Raw genomic sequence first — 21416 nt, forward strand, 5'->3', positions numbered from 1 at the left:
TTTCTGTCTCACTGCATCCCTCAGTTCCCCTGGAAGGTATTGTGAGGACAGGGTGATGGCTGCACAGGAAAGTTGATCCTTAAGGTCTCAGTTCTGATTGGATCTAAGCGTCACTCCATTTAGTAATCTCACAGGACGTGGTGTCCACTAGATGCTTACAGAAGGAGTGGACACTTTTCTGTATTCTCTACATCAAGTATATCGTGGTTTTATGTCACTATTTATGGGGAGACTTAAATTGCTTCTTTAAACCATATTGAATGCATACAGTCTAAAGGCTGGGAGCAGTGCCTCTGGTCCTCACTCTGCTCTCTGGCTCCACACAAGGCAAAGAAGCCTGTGTCTTTTAGGGTTTTGCGAAGGTGCCTTCATTACACAGCTCTTTCTCCTCTTCCCCAGCACTCTCTCTCCATCCATTCCAGGAAGAAATAGAAAATATGAACAGACCAGTCACAAGCAATGAAATTGAAACTGTGTTAAAAATCTTCCAATGAACCAAAGTCCAGACCCAAATGGCTTCACAGATTAATTCTATCAAAATTTAGAGAAGATATAGCACTTATCCTTTTCAAACTCTGCCAAAAATGCCAGAGAGTGAAATACTCCCAAACTCATTCTAAGAAGCAGCATCTTCCTGATACCAAAAGCAGCAAAGATTTCACAAACAAGAAAATTATAGGCCAATATCACTGATGAACATAGAGTGGAAAATCCTCAACAAAATACTAGCAAACTGAATCCAACAACACATTAAAAGGATCATACACCACAATCCAGTGGAATTTATCTCAGGGATGCAAAGATTCTTCAATATATGCAAATTAATCAATGTGATTCTCTATTCATTCTCTAATCCACAAGTTCTCACACTTTTTAGCCTGAAAATGAATGAGTGCTCCTTCTTTGAATCTGATAATCAAGTATTCCATGATTTGTGAAATAGTAATTCTATAATGTTAAATCAATTCTCATTTACTTCTCCAGGAAAGATTTTCTTCGTACTGTTTATAACAGATTTCCACATGACCTGACCATACCTCCACCAGATCCCTGGGAAGAGCAGTAATTTCAAAATGCTTGACTGCTGGTGCCTGAAACTGCTGGAGGTGACACTTCGGATAAGGAGGGACTAATCTCATTGACTAAATTTTTATCATGACCAGTAGATATTACAAAACAGTGACAGATTTAAAGTGCCAAAAGGAAAAAAAAAAGGCAACAAGAATTTTATAATGAAACTATCTTTTGAAAACAAAGAAATGTAAAAATATCCCCTAATAAACAAAAGTGAAGAGAAGTCATTGCTAGCAGGTATGCCTATAAAAACTACAAAAGAAAACCCTTCAGATCAACTGACTCAAATCCACAGGAAGGAATAACAAAGGTAAAGAAGATAGAAACAAAAAATGCTTGCTTCAATTTACATAATGTTCAAGTCCAGGAAAAATCAAACTATTGTGACAGATGTGATAATAACAACTACCTTGTTGCACTAGGAGGAGTTATTATTGACCCAAAAGCTCCTTGAGAGAGGTGTTTGGAAACGATCTGGTCAGTGAACTTATATAAACTTGACTCAGTTGCACAAATAAGATTTCTGCCATTTACCCTGCATTTGTTTTAATCTCAATTTTTAAAAAAGTACAAACCGAGTACAAAAAAGTACAAACATTTATTTCATGTTTTAAATAAAAAACATGAAAAGAGAATAAGCATTACTGAATATTTATGAAACTTAAGCTTATTAAGGAGAAGGCAATGGCAACCCACTCCGGTACTCTTGCCTGTAAAATCCCATGGACGGAGGAGCCTGGAAGGCTGCGGTCCGTGGGGTCCCTAGGAGTCGGACATGACTGAACGACTTCACTTTCCCTTTTCACTTTTATGCATTGGAGAAGGAAATGGCAACCCACTCCATTGTTCTTGCCTGGAGAATTCCAGAGACGGCAGAGCCTGGTGGGCTGCCGTCTATGGGGTCTCACAGAGTCGGACACGACTGAAGCGACTTAGCAGCAGCAGCAGCAAGCTTATTAAAGAGAAGTGTAAATGTAACTGGAAAAGTACTAAAGAAATAGAAAACTGGCTGAGGAAATGAAGGAAACATTTAATTACATCTCTTTCCCATTGGGAAGCATTGATTTTATCTCTGTTGGTTTTCCCTCAAACACAGACATTTTATATTTCTCTGCCCTCTCTCGAGAGCCCTTATCCTCCCATTGGCACTCTCCATGTGACTGCACCCACCAGGGCATTTGCATTTTGGTCCCTAAGAAAGGCCTCAGATAAAACACTTCAGGTGAGAACTTTAAGTCTGACATAAAAGATCAGCTCTAGTCTTGCTTTGACTTATCATGACTCATCAGATGAACTCTCAAAATGAAGTTCTGCTCAGCTCCTGGGGCTCCTCCTGCTCTGGGTCCCAGGTGAGGATGGAATGGGGATGAGAAAGAGGATAGGGGGTGAGTTCTGGGGCCACCACTGCCCTCCATGTCTGTTTTGTCCAAGAGTTGGAGGCATATGTTTCATCCTTTGGGAAGAGATATGTGATGTTTAGGTCTATGAGTCTGAGGAACATTCTAGAAAGAAAAAGGACCTATCCTCTGGTGAAGACTGTGACACAGAAAGAGGGGGATGTTGTAGGTGACTTGCAGAGAGCCCTCGGTGCATCACAAATCTTATGCTCTTTTTCAAAATTGAATATATTGGGATAGAAACCAAAATCACAAAATGTTGCTTAACTTGAAATAAATAACAGAAGGAGAGAATATGGCCATGAGAAAACAGAAAAATCAGGCATGTAAAGATAATATTTCCATAAACAGGGTGGCTTCCCTTGTGGCGCTAGTGGTAAAGAATCTACCTGTCAATGCAGGAGATATAAAAGACATGGGTTTGATCCCTGGGTTGGGAAGATCCCCCAGAGAAGAGAATGGCAACCCACTCCACTATTCTTGCCTGGGAAATCCCACGGACATAGGAGCCTGGCAGGGTCATAAGGAGTCAGACATGACTGAGCAACTAACATACTTTTTTCCCCACCAACTCAGATAATAAAGACATTTACAAAACCTTCCCTGAGCTCCCTTTAAACTAGAATATTTATCAGTGAATTTTTCTTATAGCCAATAACAGGTGCAGTTACTTAGGAAAGATGACCCACTTCATTCATACGTCTCAGGGCTCAGGAATCCAGTCCAGTGACCTGCAGGTGGGGAGCTCCCTCTGAGGGATGGCTTATCTCAGTTATCACCCAAGGAGAAACTCTCACTTTTCATCAGAAAGAACCTCCGTTTGGACCTGTCATGACACAATCCTATGTCTGTCTCTAATCTTGGCCAAAGCAACGTGGACTTGTACTATTTGGGCTGACAAAGTCTATAGATCAAAGTCTAAAAAACATGTGGTGGTGGAGAAGATGCTTGAGAGTCCCTTGCTGCTGCTGCTGCTAAGTCGCTTCAGTCGTGTCCGACTCTGTCCGACCCCAGAAACGGCAGCCCACCAGGCTCCCCCGTCCTTGGGATTCTCCAGACAAGAATACTGGAGTGAGTTGCCATTTCCTTCTCCAATGCATGAAAGTGAAAAGTGAAAGTGAAGTCACTCAGTCATGTCTGACTCTTAGTGACCCCACGGACTACAGCCTACCAGGATCCTCCATCCATGGGATTTTCCAGGCAAGAGTACTGGAGTGGGGTGCCATTGCCTTCGGAAAATCAAACCATTCAATCCTAAGGGAAATCAACCCTGAATATTCACTGGAAGGACTGAAGCTGCAGCTCCAATATTTTGGCCACCTGATGTGAAGAGCTGACTCATTGGAAAAGACCCTGATGCTAGGAAAGATTGAAGGCAAAAAGAGAAGAGGACAGCAGAGGATGAGATGGTTAGATAGCATCACCAACTCAATGGACATGAGTTTGAGTAAACTCCGGGAGATAGTGGAGGACAGGGAAGCCTGGCATACTTCAGTCTGTGGGGTTGCAAAGAGCCAGACACGACTGAGCAACTGAACAACAATGACTACAAAATATGTAACCATATCACACTGTCCACCCCACAAATTCTAACTCCACGATAACACACTCAAATGATTCTACCAACAACACTATCTGATAACATGTAGGAAGCAGAGGTTCTTTTTTAGAATTAAGGATATTATGTTCTCTGTGTACAGGCTCTTTAAGAAAATTTCAAAGCCTTTTTCTGACAAAGAAATAATTTTTATAAGCATTTACTTGTTCTGTGTATTTCAAGGTAACAGATGGTAAAGTAAAACACCAATCAGAATTTAAAACTTTATGTTAATTTCACAGAAAATAGCAATACTATATGAAATTCAAGCTAAAGAATACTTTGTAAAAGTAGCCTTTTAAAGAGTTGATTTGGGACTTCTCTGGTGGTACAGTGGATAAAAATATGCCTGTCAAAACAAGGGACATGGGCATGGGTTTGATCCCTGGTCCTGGAAGATTCCATAGGGCCCAGGACAGCTAAGCCCATGAGCCACAACTCCTGAAGCCCGTGTGCCTAGATCCTGTGCTCCTCAACAAGAGAAGCCACCACAATGAGAAACTCACGCACTGCAATGAAGAGCATCCCCCACCCATCGCAACTAGAGAAAGCCCATATGCACCAACGAAGATCCAACACAACCAAAAATTAATGAAAAAAAAAAAGAATTGATTTACAACAGAAGAAAATACAGCCTTATTTCCACTCTTATTTTTTCACTATAGAAGTTTCCGTATTAGGTAATGAGTGATTAGGTTCCCAGGCCTGCCATAACCAAGTATCACAAACATAGAGACCTAAAACAATACAAATTTATTCCCTCATAGCTCCAGAGGCAGAAAGTTTAAAATTAATACCCCTGAGGGGTTCTGATCCAGCACTGTTTTCTACAGTGACCATATTTTCTTTTCACTTTTTTAAAAATTGGAGTATAATTGCCTTACAATATTGTGTTTGTTTCTGCTGTACAATGAAGTAAGTCAGTTATAAGTTCAGTTGCTCAGTCGTGTCCAACTCTTTGAGACCCCACAGACTGCAACACACTGGGCTTCCCTGTCCATCACCAATTCGTGGAGCTTGCTCAAATTCATATCCGTAGAGTCAGTGATGCCATCCAACCATCTCATCCTCTGTCATCCCTTTCTCCTCCCGCCTTCAATCTTTCCCAGCATCAGGGTCTTTTCCAATGATCAGCTATATAAATACATATATACCCTCCCTCGTCGACCACCCTCCCCTCCATCCGATATCCCACCCCTCTAGGTCATCACAGAACATTGAGCTGGGCTCCCTGTGCTATACAACAACTCCCCACTAGCTGTTTTACACATGGTGGTGTATATATGTCAATGCTACTCTCAGTTCATCCCATACTCCCCTTCCCTGGCCCTGTGTCCACATGTCCCTACTCTACATCTGTGTCTCTATTCCTGTCCTGCAAATAGGTTCACCAGTACTGTTTTTCTAGATTCCATATACATGCATTGACATATGACATTTGTCTTTTTCTTTCTGACTTACTTCACTGTATGACAGACTCTAGGCCCATCCACATACAGTGATCATCTTTGATGAAAGCCCAGGAAAATGTCAGTCATAGGTACAGAACACTGAGACATTAAAAGAGTAGATTTGTTCTCATTATAACATACAGAATTTCCTTTTAAACTGTAGATTCAAGACTATGGCCAACCAAATACATGATGAGAAAAAGTTGATATGAAAAGAATTTATAACCATTCAGAAAAAAGATAATATACTTATATGAAAATATTCCTTGTTCATTCTCTCCTACTATTCCAAGGAAATTTTTCTCTTAAGAAATCCTTTGATTAATCTGGTATATTTATTCAAAATGTGATAGTCACCAGTCTATAACAACTGGTTCCCAAGTATTTCACATTCACTGCCTGAGGCACGAAATTCTGTTTTCTTGTCTTTTGCCTTAAATAGGGACTATAAGCTTTTTCGTTAGAAGAACGAGATTTTTCCAGCCGGATAAATTTCTTTTGACCCAAGTCACTTGAATGCTTTGTAAACTTTAATTCACTAGGTACTGGAGAAAGACAGTTTCTAATACTTGGCTCTAAAATTCTTAAACAGTTAACCAGGTGATAGAACATGACAGACTACTCAAGGTAACTAAAGTCCATGATGTTTTGGGGAGAAAACTTGAAGATCAATACTAATGGGGATGAAAGCTGTTTCCTTCTATCAATTAGCTAGGAGAAAACCAAGCAAGATGCCCATTCACCTCCCAAAGACTGATTTGCACATACATCTCCACATTGTCAGGGTCTCTAATGCTTTCTTAGAGAGGCAAGACATCTACACTGGGTAAAGTAGGCATCCTTAAGCCAGTGCCCCTTAGGTTTTTAGATCACAGTCACACATATATATATACGGGCTTCCCTGGTGGCTCAGATGGTAAAGAATCTGCCTGCAACGCGGGAGACCTGGGTTCTATCCCTGGGTTGGGAAGATCCCCTGGAGTAGGGCATGACAACCCACTCCAGTATTCTTGCCTGGAGAATCCCCATGGACAGAGGAGCCTGGCGGGCTACAGTCCATGGGGTTGCACAGAGTCAGACACAACTGAGCAAACAAGCACAGCACAGCACACACATATACACAACATAGGTATAATACATATTTTAAAAACCCACAAAACAGACTTACCATAAGACCATATCACATATTCGTTTTCCATTCTATTCTATTTTATTCCATTATTCTAGCTATTGTCATTAAACTATCTGGTCATGACACTCTGAATATGGGGTCCCCAAACCCCAGGCAATGGAATGCTACCAGTCCAAGGCCTGATAGGAATTGGGCCACACAGCAGGAGGCGAGGGGGGATGGGCAAGTGAGCAAAGCCTCATCTATGTTTACAACTGCTCCTCATTGCTCACCTTACTGCCTGAGGTCCATCTCCTGTCAGATCAGCGCGGCATTAGATTCTCATAAGAGCGCAAACCCTACTGCACTCGAGTCATCCCCAAACTATTCCCCCTCCCCCGTCCGTGGAAAAATTTTCTTCCATGAAACCAGTCCCTAGTGGCAAAAAGGTTGTGGACTGCTGCTCTAAATTAAATGATTTCTTGGCCCGTGAACAGATAAAATCCTCCATTTTAAAATACGGCCCTAGGGAATAGGTTTCTAAGCATGACATGTTACAAAGGCCCTGCATTAAAAAGCCTGAAGAAACTACTGGAACAAACTCAAAAGTCACAGCAGGACTTTCTCCTTATTGTAAATCATGAGGCCAGTGTTAGAGAAATGCAGAAAAGATTAAAAAGGATCTATCAAGTTAGAACCAATATTTCACACCCATCTCGAGAGCTTGATAGCTCATATAATACACAATAGGTTCAAATTAAAATTTAAGTCTTAGAGTTATAAAAATATAACTATTTTTCTTTCTAAATTTTTACAAAAAGACCTTCCTATTGTAATTAGATTTTAGACCCTCAGTACAGATAAGTACCACAAAATGTAGAGATGATTTTATCTTACAAATACCAGAGAGAAAACCCTTGGGACTGAATGTGGATCCATGATGTGAGCACCCAGGAGGCCCTGAGCCCCACAGCAGCACTGGCTCTGCAGCTGTAAGGACAAAACTGCTTAACCCCTCATGATTTGCATGCTTTCTCCAGAGTCCATTTCTGCTCTTCAGAAGCCTCATAAATAGTGATTTTGAGGCAAGTGATTTTCAGGCAAGTGAATCTAAGTGATTCTGGGCAAGAAAAAAGAAGCTCAGGCAGGACCTGGATGAAACATGGGTGTCCTGACTCAACTCTCCTGCTTTCTGTTCTTCTGGCTCCCAGGTGAGAAGGGGAATGCAGGGGATACACCCTGGAGATGATGGGAATTCTTCCCTGCTAACTGGGAAATCCTGCCCAGGGTTTCTGTGGATCTCTGACCCCCAATCCCTTCTTAGAGACCCCAGTGCAGTTAAACTCTGCTGGGAGGCAAGAGGCATGGGATTTGTCAACCATGGTGACTTTGTGCTTTGCTTCCTTCTCAGCTGCCAGTGGGGAGGCTGTGCTCTACCAGACTCCAGCCTACATCGCTGCATCCCTAGGAGAGAGCATCTCCATCACTTGCAGAGCCAATCAAAGCATTAGTGATTACTTAAGCTGGTATAAGCAGAAACCTGGCCAGGCTCCTATGATTCTCATCTATGATGCTGATAATCGTTATAATGGTGTCCCAGAGAGGTTCACTGCGACTCAATCTGAGACAGAATTTGTTTTCACAATCAGCCAAGTAGAGGCTGATGATGCTGCCATGTATTACTGCCAGCAGGATTATGCACTTCCTCCCACGGTGTTACAGCCCCAAACATGAACAATCCTCCCAGGCCAGTTATGTGCTGAGGGTTGGTGGTTACAGCAGCTGCACTGTGCTGTGTGCTCTGTTCAGAGCTGCAGGGTTTACTTTGAGGAAGGGTTTGCAGGGTGAAAGGATAATCCTTGCGAGGGACTTCAGTCCTTTGAAAGCTTCCTTTCTGGACAACACAAAACCCTCCAACCTCTATTTAATTTATTCTAAAAAGAGATTTCCATTTCAGGCCTGCAGAGGAGTTTGTCCACAACACGGTCTTTTCACGGTGTGTAAAAAGTTTATTGTTATTACCTTTTATTGAGGTATAGTTGTGTAATATGTGTTTCCAGTGCACAACATAGATTCACAATTTTTTAAAGTTATATTCATTTATGTGAAAGTCTCTCAGTCGTGTCTGATTCCTTGTGACCCCATGAACTGTAGCCCGCCAGGCTCCTCTGTCCATGAAATTCTCCAGGCAAGAATACGGGAGTGGGTTGCCATGCCCTTCTCCATGGGTCTTCCAGACACAGAGATTGAACCTGAGTCTCCTGCTCTGCAGGCAGATTCTTTACAGTCTGAACCACCAGGGAAGTTCCACATTCATTTATAGTTATTATAAAATATTGGCTATTTTTCCTGTGTTGCACAATATATCCTTATAACTTACTTTTTTAAGTTTTTATTTTGGATTGGGGAATAACCAGTTAACAATGTTGTGATAGTTTCAGGTGAACAGCGAAGAAACTCAGCCACACATATACACGTATCCATTCTCCCCCAAACTCCCCTCCCATCCAGGCTGCCACATAACATTAAGCAGAGTTCCATCATGGCACAGTCTTTGAATCTCTTCTCTGAAAAGCACTCTGAGAAGTATTTTTAAAGACAGAAAACTGGGACGACCCAGAGGGATGGTATGGGGAGGGAGGAGGGAGGAGGGTTCAGGATGGGGAACACATGTATACCCGTGGCGGATTCATTTTGATATTTGGCAAAACTAATACAATTATGTAAAGTTTAAAAATAAAATAAACTTAATTATAAATTAAAAAAATAAATAAATAAAGACAGAAAACTAGACCAACAAAAAGAACCCATATTCAAGGAATATGACTATTTCTACTACTATTACTATTACAAATTCAAGGAAATATGCCTATTTATACTACTGATATTTTTACTAATACTACTACTACTAAAAATAATATACACAAACAATAACTACATGGCCAATTGCCATTTAAGAAGTCTTCAGTCAGTTCAGTCGCTCAGTTGTGTCTGACTCTTTGCAACCCCAAGGACTGCAGCAAGCCAGGCCTCCCTGTCTATCACCAACTCCTGGAGTTTACTCAGACTCATGTCCTTTGAGTTGGTGATGCCATCCAACCATCTCATCCTCTGTCGTCCCCTTCTCCTCCCGCCTTCAATCTTTCCCAGCATCAGGGTCTTTTCCAATGAGTCAGCTCTTCACATCAGGTGGCCAAAGTATTTGAGTTTCAGCTTCAGCATCAGTTTTTCCATTGAATATTCAGTACTGATTTCCTTTAGGATGGACTTGTTGGATCTCCTTGCAGTCCAAGGGACTCTCAAGAGTCTTCTCCAATACCACAGTTCAAAACCATCAATTCTTTGGTGCTCAGCTTTCTTTATAGTCCAACTCTCACATCTATACATGACTATTGGAAAAACCATAGCTTTGACTAGACCAACTTTGTGGGCAAAGTAATGTCTCTGCTTTTTAATATGCTATCTAGGTTGGTCATGGCTTTTCTTCCAAGGAGCAAGTGTCTTAATTTCATGGCTGCAGTCACCATCTGCAGTGATTTTGTACTGATCCAAGAAAATAAAGTCTGTCACTGTTTCCACTGTTTCCCCATCTATTTCCCCCATCTAGATGCCATGATCTTCATTTTTTGAATGTTGAGTTTTAAGCCAACTTTTTCACTCTCCTCTTTCACTTTCATCAAGAGGCTCTTTAGTTCTTCTTTGCTTTCTGCCATAAGGATGGTGTCATCTGCATGTCTGAGGTTATTGATATTTCTCCCAGCAATCTTGATTCCAGCTTGTGCTTCATCCAGCCTGGCATTTCTCATGATGCACTCTGCATATAAGTTAAATAAGCAGGGTGACAATATACAGCCTTAACATACTTCTTTCCCTATTTGGAACCAGTCTGTTGTTACATGTCTAGTTCTAACTGTTGCCTCCAGACCTGCATACAGATTTCTCAAGAGGCAGTTCAGATGGTCTGTTATTCCCATCTCTTGAATTTTCCACAGTTTGTGGTGATCCACACAGTCAAAGGCTTGGGCATAGTCAATAAAGCAGAAATAAAAGATTTTCTAGAACTCTCTTATTTTTTTGATGATCCAACGAATTTTGGCAATTGACCTCTGGTTCCTTTGCCTTTTGTAAATCCAGCTTGAACTTCTGGAAGTTCATGGTTCACGTACTGTTGAAGCCTGCTTGGAGAATTTTGAGCATTACTTTGCTAGCATGTGAGATGAGTACATTTGTGCAGTAGTTTGAGCATTCTTTGGCATTGCCTTTCTTTGGGATTGGAATGAAAACTGACCTTTTCCAGTCTTGTGACCACTGCTGAGTTTTCCAAATTTGTTGGCATATTTAGTGCAGCACTTTCACAGCATCATCTTTTAGGATTTGAAATAGCTCAACTGGAATTCCATCACTGCCACTAGCTTTGTTCAGAGTGATGCTTCCTAAGGCCCACTTGGCTTTGCATTCCAGGATGTCTGGCTCTAGGTGAGTGATCATACCATCATGATTATTTGGGTCATGAAGATCTCTTTTGTATATTTCTTCTTTGTATTCTTGCCACCTCTTCTTAATATCTTCTGCTTCTGTTAGGTCCATACCATTTCTGTCCTTTATTGAGCCTATCTTTGCATGAAATGTTCCCTTGGTATCTCTAATTTTCTTGAAGAGATCTCTAGTCTTTTCCATTCTATTGTTTTTCTCTGTTTCTTTGCTTTGATCACTGAGAAAGTGTTTCTTATCTCTCCTTGCTATTCTTAGGAACTCTGCATTCAAATGGGTGTATCTTTCCTTTTCTCCATCAGGAAGCTCCCATAAGCCTCTTATCTTTCTCCAACAGAGGGCAGACAGACTGAAAATCACAATCACAGAAAACTAACTAATCTGATCACATGGACCACAGCCTTGGAACTCAATGAAACTATGAGCCATGCCGTGTAGGGCCACCCAAGACAGACAGGTCATGGTGGTGAGTTCTGACAAAACATGGTCCACTGTAGAAGGGAATGGCAAACCACTTCAGTATTCTTGCCTTGAGAACCCCATGAACAGTATGAAAAGGCAAAAAGATAGGACACGGAAAGATGAACTCCCCAGGTTGGTAGGCACCCAATATGCTGCTGGAGATCAGTGGAGAAATAACTCCAGAAAGACTGATGAGACGAACCAAAGCAAAAACAATACCCGGTTGTGGATATAACTGGTGATGGAAGTAAAGTCCAATGCTGTAAAGAGCAATATTGCATAGGAACCTGGAATGTTATGTCCATGAATCAAGGCAAATTGGAAGTGGTCAAACAAGAGATGGCAAGAGTGAACGTCAACATTTTAGGAATCAGCGAGCTAAAATGGACTGGAATGGGTGAATTTAATTCAGATGACCATTATATCTACTACTGTGGGCAAGAATCCCTTAGAAGAAATGGCGTACCCATGACGGTCAGCAAGAGTCCGAAATGCAGTACTTGGATGCAATCTCAAAAACAACAGAATGATCTCTGTTCATTTCCAAGGCAAACCATTCAGTATCACAGTAATGCAAGTCTATGCCCTGACCAGTAATGCTGAAGAAGCTGAAGTTGAACGGTTCTATAAAGACCTACAAAACCTTCTAAAACTAACAACCACAAAAGATGTTCTTTTCATTATAGGGAACAGGAATGCAAAAGTAGGAAGTCAAGAAATACCTGAAATAGCAGGCAAATTTGGCCTTAGAGTACAGAATGAAGCAGGGTAATAGAGTTTTGCCAAGAGAATGCACTGGTCATAGCAAACACCCTCTTCCAACAACAGGAGAAAACTCTACACATGGACATCACAGAATGGTCAATATCAAAATCAGATCAGTTGTATTCCTTGCAGCCAAAGATGGAGAACCTCTATGCTGCTGCTGCTGCTGCTGCTAAGTCGCTTCAGTCGTGTCCAACTCTGTGCGACCCCATAGACGGCAGCCCACCAGGCTCCCCGATCCCTGGGATTCTCCAGGCAAGAACACTGGAGTGAGTTGCCATTTTCTGGAGAACCTTATACAGTCAGCAAAAACAAGACTGGGAGCTGACTGTGGCTCAGATCATGAACTCCTTATTGCCAAATTCAGACTTAAATTGAAGAAAGTAGGGAAAATCACTAGACCATTCAGTCAGTTCAGTTCAGTCACTCAGTCGTGTCTGACTCTTTGCGACCCCATGAAGTACAGCACACCAGACCTCTCTGTCCATCACCAACTCCCAGAGTTCACTCAAACTCATGTCCATTGAGTCAGTGATGCCATCCAGCCATCTCATCCTCTGTTGTCCCCTTCTCCTCCTCCCCGCAATCCCTCCCAGCATCAGGGTCTTTTCCAATGAGTAAACTCTTCGCATGGGGTGGCCAAAGTATTGGAGTTTCAGCTTTAGCATCAGTCCTTCCAGTGAACACCCAGGACTGATCTCCTTTAGGATGGACTTGTTGGATCTCCTTGCAGTCCAAGGGACTCTCAAGAGTCTTCTCCAACACCACAGTTCAAAAGCATCCAGAGACCATTCAGGTATGACCTAAATCAAATCCCTTACAATTATACAATGGAAGTGACAAGTAGATTCAAGGAATTAGATCTGATAGACAGAGTGCTTGAAGAACTATGGATGGAGGTTTATGACACTGTACAGGAGGCAGGGATCAACACCATCTCCAAGAGAAAAAAAGCAAAAAGTTTGTCTGATGAGGCCTTACAAATAGCTGTGAAAAGAAGAGAAGCAAAATACAAAGGAGAAAGGGAAAGATATACCTATTTGAATACAGAGTTCCAAAGAATAGCAAGGAGAGATAAGAAAGCCTTCCTCAGTGATCAATGAAGTCTTAGAGATTTACTAAGTGTTGAATGTTGTAGCAAGGGCTTATTCACCTATAGCAATTATCTCATAATAACCCCCCTAATGATGAACAATCATTAGTGCTTAGAGCTACTTAGAAGTACTTAGAGCTTAAGTTACTCAAGGTACTAGTGGTTGTAAAGGAAGAAGATGGGGGAAAAAAAAAAAAAAGTCTGTTAATCTGGCTCCAGGAGACCTTCCTGACCCAGAGATCAAACCCACATCTCCTGAAGCTCTTACATGGCAGGCGTATTCTTTACCACTGTGCCACTGGGGAAGCCCACAGTTTCTGCTGGTACCAGGTAAACTAGGTTTTCTGGTTGAAGTATAGAAGATTCTGGCTGGACCTGTAGATGATGATGACCTTCCTCTCCTGCAGACACAGCCAAGGAACTTCGAGACTGGGTCATCATGACGTCCCCAGAGACACCTGCAATCATGATGGAATGGCGATTATACATTGCATCATTCATATATTAAAGCATATATATATAAAATGTAGGGTTTGCTCCTTATCATAACTACTTACACCATTTAAGTAAAATGATTTACTCATTTTGCATGGTAAAATCATCTTTTAATTTTATAAAGATACTTCTTCCCTAAATCTCTCACCCGAGACCCAGAAGGCCAGAAAGATAAGGAGTTATGGCTGTGGCATTATCTTGCTGCTTCTCACTCTTCTGACGCACTCAGGCCCCATCTTCAGGAAACCCCTTTAATAGAGCCCTGAGCATCCTGCCTAGAGCTCCAGGAGCCTAGGCAAAGCATCAGAGCATGGCATCAAAAGTACATATGCAGTGAGCTGTGAAGACAAATAATGCACGATGAAAAGGAGACAAAAATTTCATATGACTACTCCAGGAAATGTATGGTCTATGAGAGGCTTGGCAACCAAATTAAAACTGTGATTCCTCAATACCATTCAGCAAAAATTCCTAAATGTAAAATTTTCTTGCTATCAGCTGTACTTTTTCAAGCCAACTGAAGAAAGCCTAAAAACTAATTTATGTGCTCAGTCTCTCAGTCGTGTCCAACTCTTTGCAACCTCATGGACTGTAGCCCACCAGGCTCCTCTGTCCATGGAGTTTCCCAGGCAAGATTCTAAGATGCCCTATCATATTATGGACTCCATATTCCACACGGGTCTTCCACCTTCATCTTCCTATGTGACTGCTTCCTCATCACGCTTGGGTTCTAATGTCTTAAATCCAAGACTCTCTTAGGATCTTGAAAAGATTTTGTGATAGGATGGTGCAATATGAAGTTTAAGGAACATAGTATTAATAGGTGCAAGGGTATAAATGGGCATTTGGTCTAGGGAAGACCTCAGCTTCTAAATAAGAAGACCTTGGGAAAAGACAGGAGAGAAAGCATGAGGAATAATATGTAGAATTCAGGGAACATCTAGCATAAATATGTGTAATCTGTTCAGTTGCTCAGTCATGTCTATTGCTTTGTGACCTCATGGACTGCAGTACACCAGGCTTTCCTGTCCATAGGTCAACTCCCGGACCTTGCTCAAACTCATGTCCATCGAGTCGGTGATGCCATCCAACCATCTCATCCTCTGTCATCCCCTTCTCCTCCTTTGTTCAATCTTTCCCAGCATCAGGGTCTTTTCAAATGAGTCAGTTCTTTACATCAGGTAGCCAAAGGAATGGCATTTCAGCTTTAGCATCAGCCCTTCTAATAAATATTCAGGACTGATTTCCTTTAGGATTGACTGGCTTGATCTCCTTGCAGTCCAAGGGACTCTCAAGAGTCTTCTCCAACACCACAGTTCAAAAGTATCAATTCTTCAGTGCTCAGCTTTCTTTATAGTCCAACTCTCACATCCATACATGACTACTGGAAAAACCATAGCTTTGACTAGGTGGACCTTTGTCAGCAAAGTAATATCTCTGCTTTTTAATATGCTGTCTAGATTGGTCATAGCTTTCTTCCAAGGAGCAAGTGTTTTTTAATTTCATGACTGCAGCCACGATCTGCAGTGATTTTGGAGCCCAAGAAAATAAAGTCTGTCACTGTTTCCATTGTTTCCCCATCTATTTCCCCATCTGTTTCCCCATCTAGATGCCATGATCTTCGTTTTTTGAATGTTGAGTTTTAAGCCAACTTTTTCACTCTCCTCTTTCACTTTCATCAAGAGGCTTTTTAGTTCCTCTTCACTTTCTGCCATAAGGGTGGTGTCATCTGCATATCTGAGGTTATTGATATTTCTCCTGGCAACCTTGATTCCAGCTTGTGCTTCATCCAGCCCAGCATTTCACATGATGTACTCTGCATAGAAGTAATATACTGTCTTGCCATACTCCTTTCCCAGTATGGAACCAGTCTGTTGATCCATGTCTGGTTCTAACTGTTGCTTATTGACCTGCATACAAATTTCTCAGGAGGCAGGTAAAGGTGGTCTTGTATTCCCATCTCTTTAAGAATTTTCCACAGTTTGTTGTGATCCACACAGTCAAAGTAAGAGCACACAGAATTAGGAAGATGGCTGATATTTCTCAGATGTGCAGATAGAAATTTTCTTATCTTGGCTGGTCTTGATGGAGATAATGGGACAGACCATACATAAATGCTTAGCTGGAGATGAAAGGTTAGTGATGACAGATACCCAATGTCTAGTGCTTTCTTTACAAATCATGACTGTGTGCATTTTTATTGCTCTTCTACTTCATAGCATTTCTTGCTGGTACTGCTAATAATTTATCTTACTAAGAGCATCAGAGGATCAAAGAGAAGGCCCCACTGGCCTCCATCATGTACATAGGTTCTCATTTGAAGAAAGTTATAAAATTTTTGAAGTTTTCGGTGTGTGCCATACCTGAAAGACTCTGCCTTAGTTGGAGAGATAGCAAGAAAAGCAAGTTTTCAACTCTGAAGGGAGCAAAATCAAACATTCTAATCATAGCATGGTAGGCTGATTGTGTCCTATGGCCTGCATGAAGAAACATGTTCTCTACAGGCTAATTTGTGTTGCTCTGGTCTAACGTGGGGTGCTGGGAACTCATTGCTTCTGTGCAGTTACTGAGCTCAACCAGCCCTGCAGCCTCGACCAGCCCTGCCCTTCCCCTGCTGATTTGCATGTCCCCAGAGCTCAGCCCACTACCCCAGACACTTCCTTATAGTCTGATCACAGCCTGGGCAGGAGTCCGTCCCGGTTAGAATGCACAGTTAACATGAGGGCCCCTGGGCAGCTCCTTGGTCTCCTGCTGCTCTGGCTCCCAGGAAAGGAGGGAGAACACTGGGGATTTGTGCAGCCCAGTGTGGTCAGTACTACCTGGCCCTTCAGGGAAGTCCTCTTATAACTTGGTTAATCCTATGGATATATGTTTTTATGTTTCCAATCTCAGGTGCCAGGTGTGACATCCAGGTAACCCAGTCTCCATCCTCCTTGTCTGCATCTCTAGGAGACAGAGTCTCCATCACTTGCCAGGCCAGTCAGAGCATTGACACTAAATTAGCCTGGTATCAACAGAAACCAGGGAAAGCTCCTAAGCTCCTCATCTATGCAGTACCCAGGTCGCCTTCCTGGTTCCCTTCCCAGTTCAGTGGCAGTGGATTTGGGGCAGATTTCACCCTCACCATCAGCAGTCTGAAGGCTGATGATATTGCAACTTACTACTGTCAGCAGGATCACGGTTTACCTCCCACAGTGTCACACACACGAACATAGACCACCCAAGGAAGCAGATGGGTGAAGCTGGGCCGCCCCAGCTACTCCTCCTAGTTCCTCCATCTATTGAAAACAATGCACAAATACTCTCGGATGCACCCCCACTTTGAAAGTCACTGGAAGGTTTTGGCAGAAGGGGCAGGAGTCTCCTCAGTACACCCTAACCCTCTTTCTTCCTCCACAGCACCAGCAGCACAGACATGGCCAAGTCACTCCTGATTTAACATAAACAGAGATGATTTGCCCTGAGGAGCCTGATTTGGGCTTCCCATGTGGCTCAGCGGTAAAGAATCCTCCTGTCAATGAAGGAGATGTGGGTTTGATCCCTGGGTTGGGAAGATCCCCTGGAGGAGGAAATGGCTACCCACTCCAGTATTCTTGCCTGGAGAATCCCGTGGACTGAGGAGCCTGGCAGGCTACATGGGGTCACAGAAGAGTAAGATACGACTGAGCTGCTGAGCAGGCATGCACGCACACACACAAGGGTTCATGCAGCAAAAAGAAGTCACTCTAGATAGTTCAAACAGAAGTTGTTTAAAGCAAGAAACTAGGGTCTAAAGTACAACATCCACATGCTTGGGGATACGCTAATAAGGGAAGTGGATGCCAGAAATGGAAAATCCCCACATGGTTCCCCAAAGCCAGAGCACCTCTGCTATTGGAGATACGGACTGCCTAACCGTGTGGTCCTCAGACTTGGGTAGGAAACCTAGGGGGAAGGATGTTGATGCTCCTACCTGCCTGGAGCACCTCACTAGATGATCCTATGGTTCTCACCTCTGTCCATATATTATCCTGCAGAAAGGCTCAGTGGTGAGGAACCGACCTGCCAGTGCAGGAGCTGCAAGAGACGTGGGTTTGATCCATGCGTTGGGAAGATCTCCTGGAGAAGGAAATGGCAACCCACTCCAGTATTCTTGCCCACAAAATTCCATGGGCAGAGGAGCCTGGTGAGCTACAGTCCATGGGGTCTCAAAGAGTCGGACACCACTGAGCATGCATGCGCATATATAACCCATAGATAATATTGAAGACTTCTCTTTGGGTTTCCAAATATTAGGGAAGTCCCCTCACTGGACAACCCTACATCTGGTCCCATCACTTCATGGCAAATAGATGGGGAAACAACGGAAACAGTGACAGACTTCATTTTCTTGGGCCCTAAAATCACTGCAGATGATGACTGAAGCCATGAAATTAAAAGATGCTCCTTGGAAGAAAAGCTATGACAGATCTAGACAGCATATTATAAAACAGAGACATTAATTTGCTGACAAAGGTCCGTCTAGCAAAGCTATGGTTTTTCCAGTAGTCATGTATGGATATGAGATTGGACCATATAGAAGGCTGAGCACTGAAGAATTGATACTTTTGAACTGTGATTTGGAGAAGACTCTTGAGAGTCCCAAGGAGATCAAACCAGTCAATCCTAAAGGAAATCAACCCTGAATATTCATTGGAAAGACTCATGCTGAAGCTGAAGCTCCAATACTTTGGCCACCTGGTGTGAAGAACTAACTCATTTGAAAAGACCTTGATGCTGGGAAAGATTGAGGGCAGGAGGAGAAGGGGACGACAGAGGATGAGATGGTTGGATGGCATCACTGATCCAATGGACATGAGTTTGAACAAGCTCCAGAAGATGATGAAGGACAGGGAAGCCTGGCATGCAGTGCACGGGGTCACAAAGAGTTGGACATGACTGAGCAACTGAATAGCAACATGGGAGTAAGAGCCAAGAACAAGCCTAGTTTAACCCCACTTAGAAACCAAAGGAGCCAATTTAAGAAAAATCAAGTTTAAGAAGAGGGATTAAACTCACACATTCAATCACAATATTTCCCCTTAAGAATCCATGCTCCCAATGCAGGGGACCTGGGTTCCATCCCTGGTCAAGAAACTAGATCCCACATGCCACAACTAAAGATCCCTCATGCTGCAACTAAAGATCTGGTAGGCTGCAATGAAGAAGATTTTGTGTGCCTTGACTAAGACCCAGAACAGTCAAATAAATAAGTAAATTTTAAATAAATAAATACAAAAAAATTTTTAAACCTTAATTGCAAAAATGATTTTTTAAAGAAGTAAACCCAAAGCAAATTCCCTGGCAGTCCAGTGGTTAGGACTCCACATTCTCATTGCCAAGGGCCCCAGGGTCAATCCTTGATCAAGGAACTGAAATCCACAAGTTTTGTGGTATAATCAGAAAAAAGAAACAAAGAAACCCACAACAGAAAGAACAGGGCAGAGACAGCAGCAGCAAAATATTAGGTTGTGTGGTAAGCAGCTTAACTGACCCCTGGAGCTGAACAGAATTGCGGGTGGGGGCGCAGAATTGGAAAGTAGAGTGAGATTGAAATCCTTTTGAAATGGAATCAGGACGTACATATCAAGAGAAGGAGGCAATGCAGGTCAGTGGACAGAAAAGATCCAGAGCCCAGGTTCTTAGTCAAAATGAGCAAAACTGGGAAGAGAAGGAAGGGGGGAGTGGTCAGAGGAGAGGGAGGGGCCTCTCACTGAGTAGTCCTGAGTCAGCAGAAAGCAGGGTAGAGTGTTCATGAAGGATTTGAAGATTTTGACAACAAAGGCAAAAATGTGAGGAACTGTTAGGTAAGTAGAATAGGGAAAAGGAGTCCAAAATGGCGGTGGCTAAAAGACAAGGAAGGGAAAAGCCCGCGAAAATAGAACAAAGGAAGGTCAAAGGAAAGTCTGAGGACCAGAGTGAAGACTTCAGGTAGAACAAACAGCACTCTTGGCTAAGCCCAATTTGCATAGGGCAGGCCCAGGTGGAGGAAAAAACATATAAAAGGAGGAGCCAAAGCACTTTCTTGCTCTCTTTCTCTCCCACATGCGTGCGCTCTTTCTCTCTCCCTCGCTCACTCTCTCTCTCTATCCCCGCACTCTCCTCCACACTCTTCTCTTCGAGTCTTTGGGTTGGCATGCCCTCACGCTTTGAGGATGGATTCTCCTGCTATCTTCTAAATAAAATAGAGTTGTAACACTGATTTGCCTAAGAGCTATAACACGATTTGTCCAAGACCTGAGAGCTGTGACGCACTGAGGGCTTTAATGTCTGTCGCTCCAAATCTTTGTTGTGACGAGACAAAGAACCAAGGAACATACACTCGCGTGACAGAACCAAGCCTGAATTCAGGGACTCCATGGCTGCACGCAGAGCTGGCTCAATCACAGTAGTTGTCTGCAATGGGTTTCTGTGCAGCAGGGTGAGGGGGACACAGGGTTGCATGCCAAGTAGACAGACAAGGGGCCAGGGAACTCCAGGGTAGAGCTTGAAAGATTCATCACTAGTGTAAAACCAACTGGAAACCACAACATTCAATATATAAATCTCATTGTCAGAGCTTCTCCAAGGGTTCATAAGCCCTGGTATGTTGCTACTGTTTTATCTTTCACTCTAGAAAGTAAAAAAAAAAAAAAAAAAAAACACCTGCAGCCTTCATGTCTTCGTGGAAACAAGATATGTGTGTTTGTGTGCATGTTCAGGCACTCAGTGGTGTCTGACTCTTTGCAACTCTATGGGCTGTAGCCTGCCAGTCTCCTCGTCCATTGAATTTCCCAAGCAAGAATACTGGAGTGGGTTGTCATTTCCTCTTTCAGGGGACCTTCCTGCCCCAGAGACTGAACCTGAGTCTCTTGCATCTCCTGCACCAACAGTTGGATCTTTTACCGCTAGCGCCACCTGGAAAGCCCCAGAAACAAGATGAGCGTCTACATTTTCCAGAGCGGGACCAGACTTTCGGGTCAGGAGTACAGCTTATGTGCTTGTACATGGTTGGGCAAAGGACTGCTTCTCTCAGCATGTCTTTCTTCAGAAATGGATGGAAATAGACACAGCCCCAAAGCAGCAAAGAAGCAGCGATCTCCAGGTCTCAAGTGACCTCCTCTGTCTTCCTCCTTCTGGCCAAATGCAGGCCATCCTTGCCCCTTGGGGATTCAAGTCAGATGTCTATTTGTGGCACTCTAGCCTGGAGAACAGCAATTGATCAGGTTCTGATCACCACTGAATGTGGCTCAAGAATTTCCTCCTCACTTTTTGAATTATCAGCTTAAGTCAAGTACAAAGGACAGACAGTATGATCTTAAGGAGGAAGGAATCAAGCTGAAGCCAAAAGAACCACACCTACTTTGGACTTTACTGTGAATGATGCTGCTGCTCTGGCTGCTGCTGCTAAGTTGCATCAGTCGTGTCCGACTCTGTGTGACCCCATAGACGGCAGCCCACCAGGCTCCCCCGTCCCTGGGAT

General features: G+C 42.9%; 1 protein-coding gene and 1 gene segment (V, D, J or C); both read left to right on the top strand.

Annotated features, from left to right (window-relative positions):
- Positions 1-21416, top strand: part of LOC133257105 (immunoglobulin kappa light chain-like) — a 122547-nt gene that overhangs the window by 91383 nt on the left and 9748 nt on the right. The gene's annotated exons all lie outside the window — the stretch shown is intronic.
- On the top strand, positions 7743-8364 carry LOC133256483 (immunoglobulin kappa variable 3-11-like). The segment is given in 2 exon segments: positions 7743-7841; positions 8042-8364. Coding segments are annotated over 2 exon segments (372 nt in total).

Source organism: Bos javanicus, chromosome 11 (genome assembly GCF_032452875.1).
Source record: "Bos javanicus breed banteng chromosome 11, ARS-OSU_banteng_1.0, whole genome shotgun sequence".
Classification (NCBI taxonomy): Eukaryota; Metazoa; Chordata; class Mammalia; order Artiodactyla; family Bovidae; genus Bos; species Bos javanicus.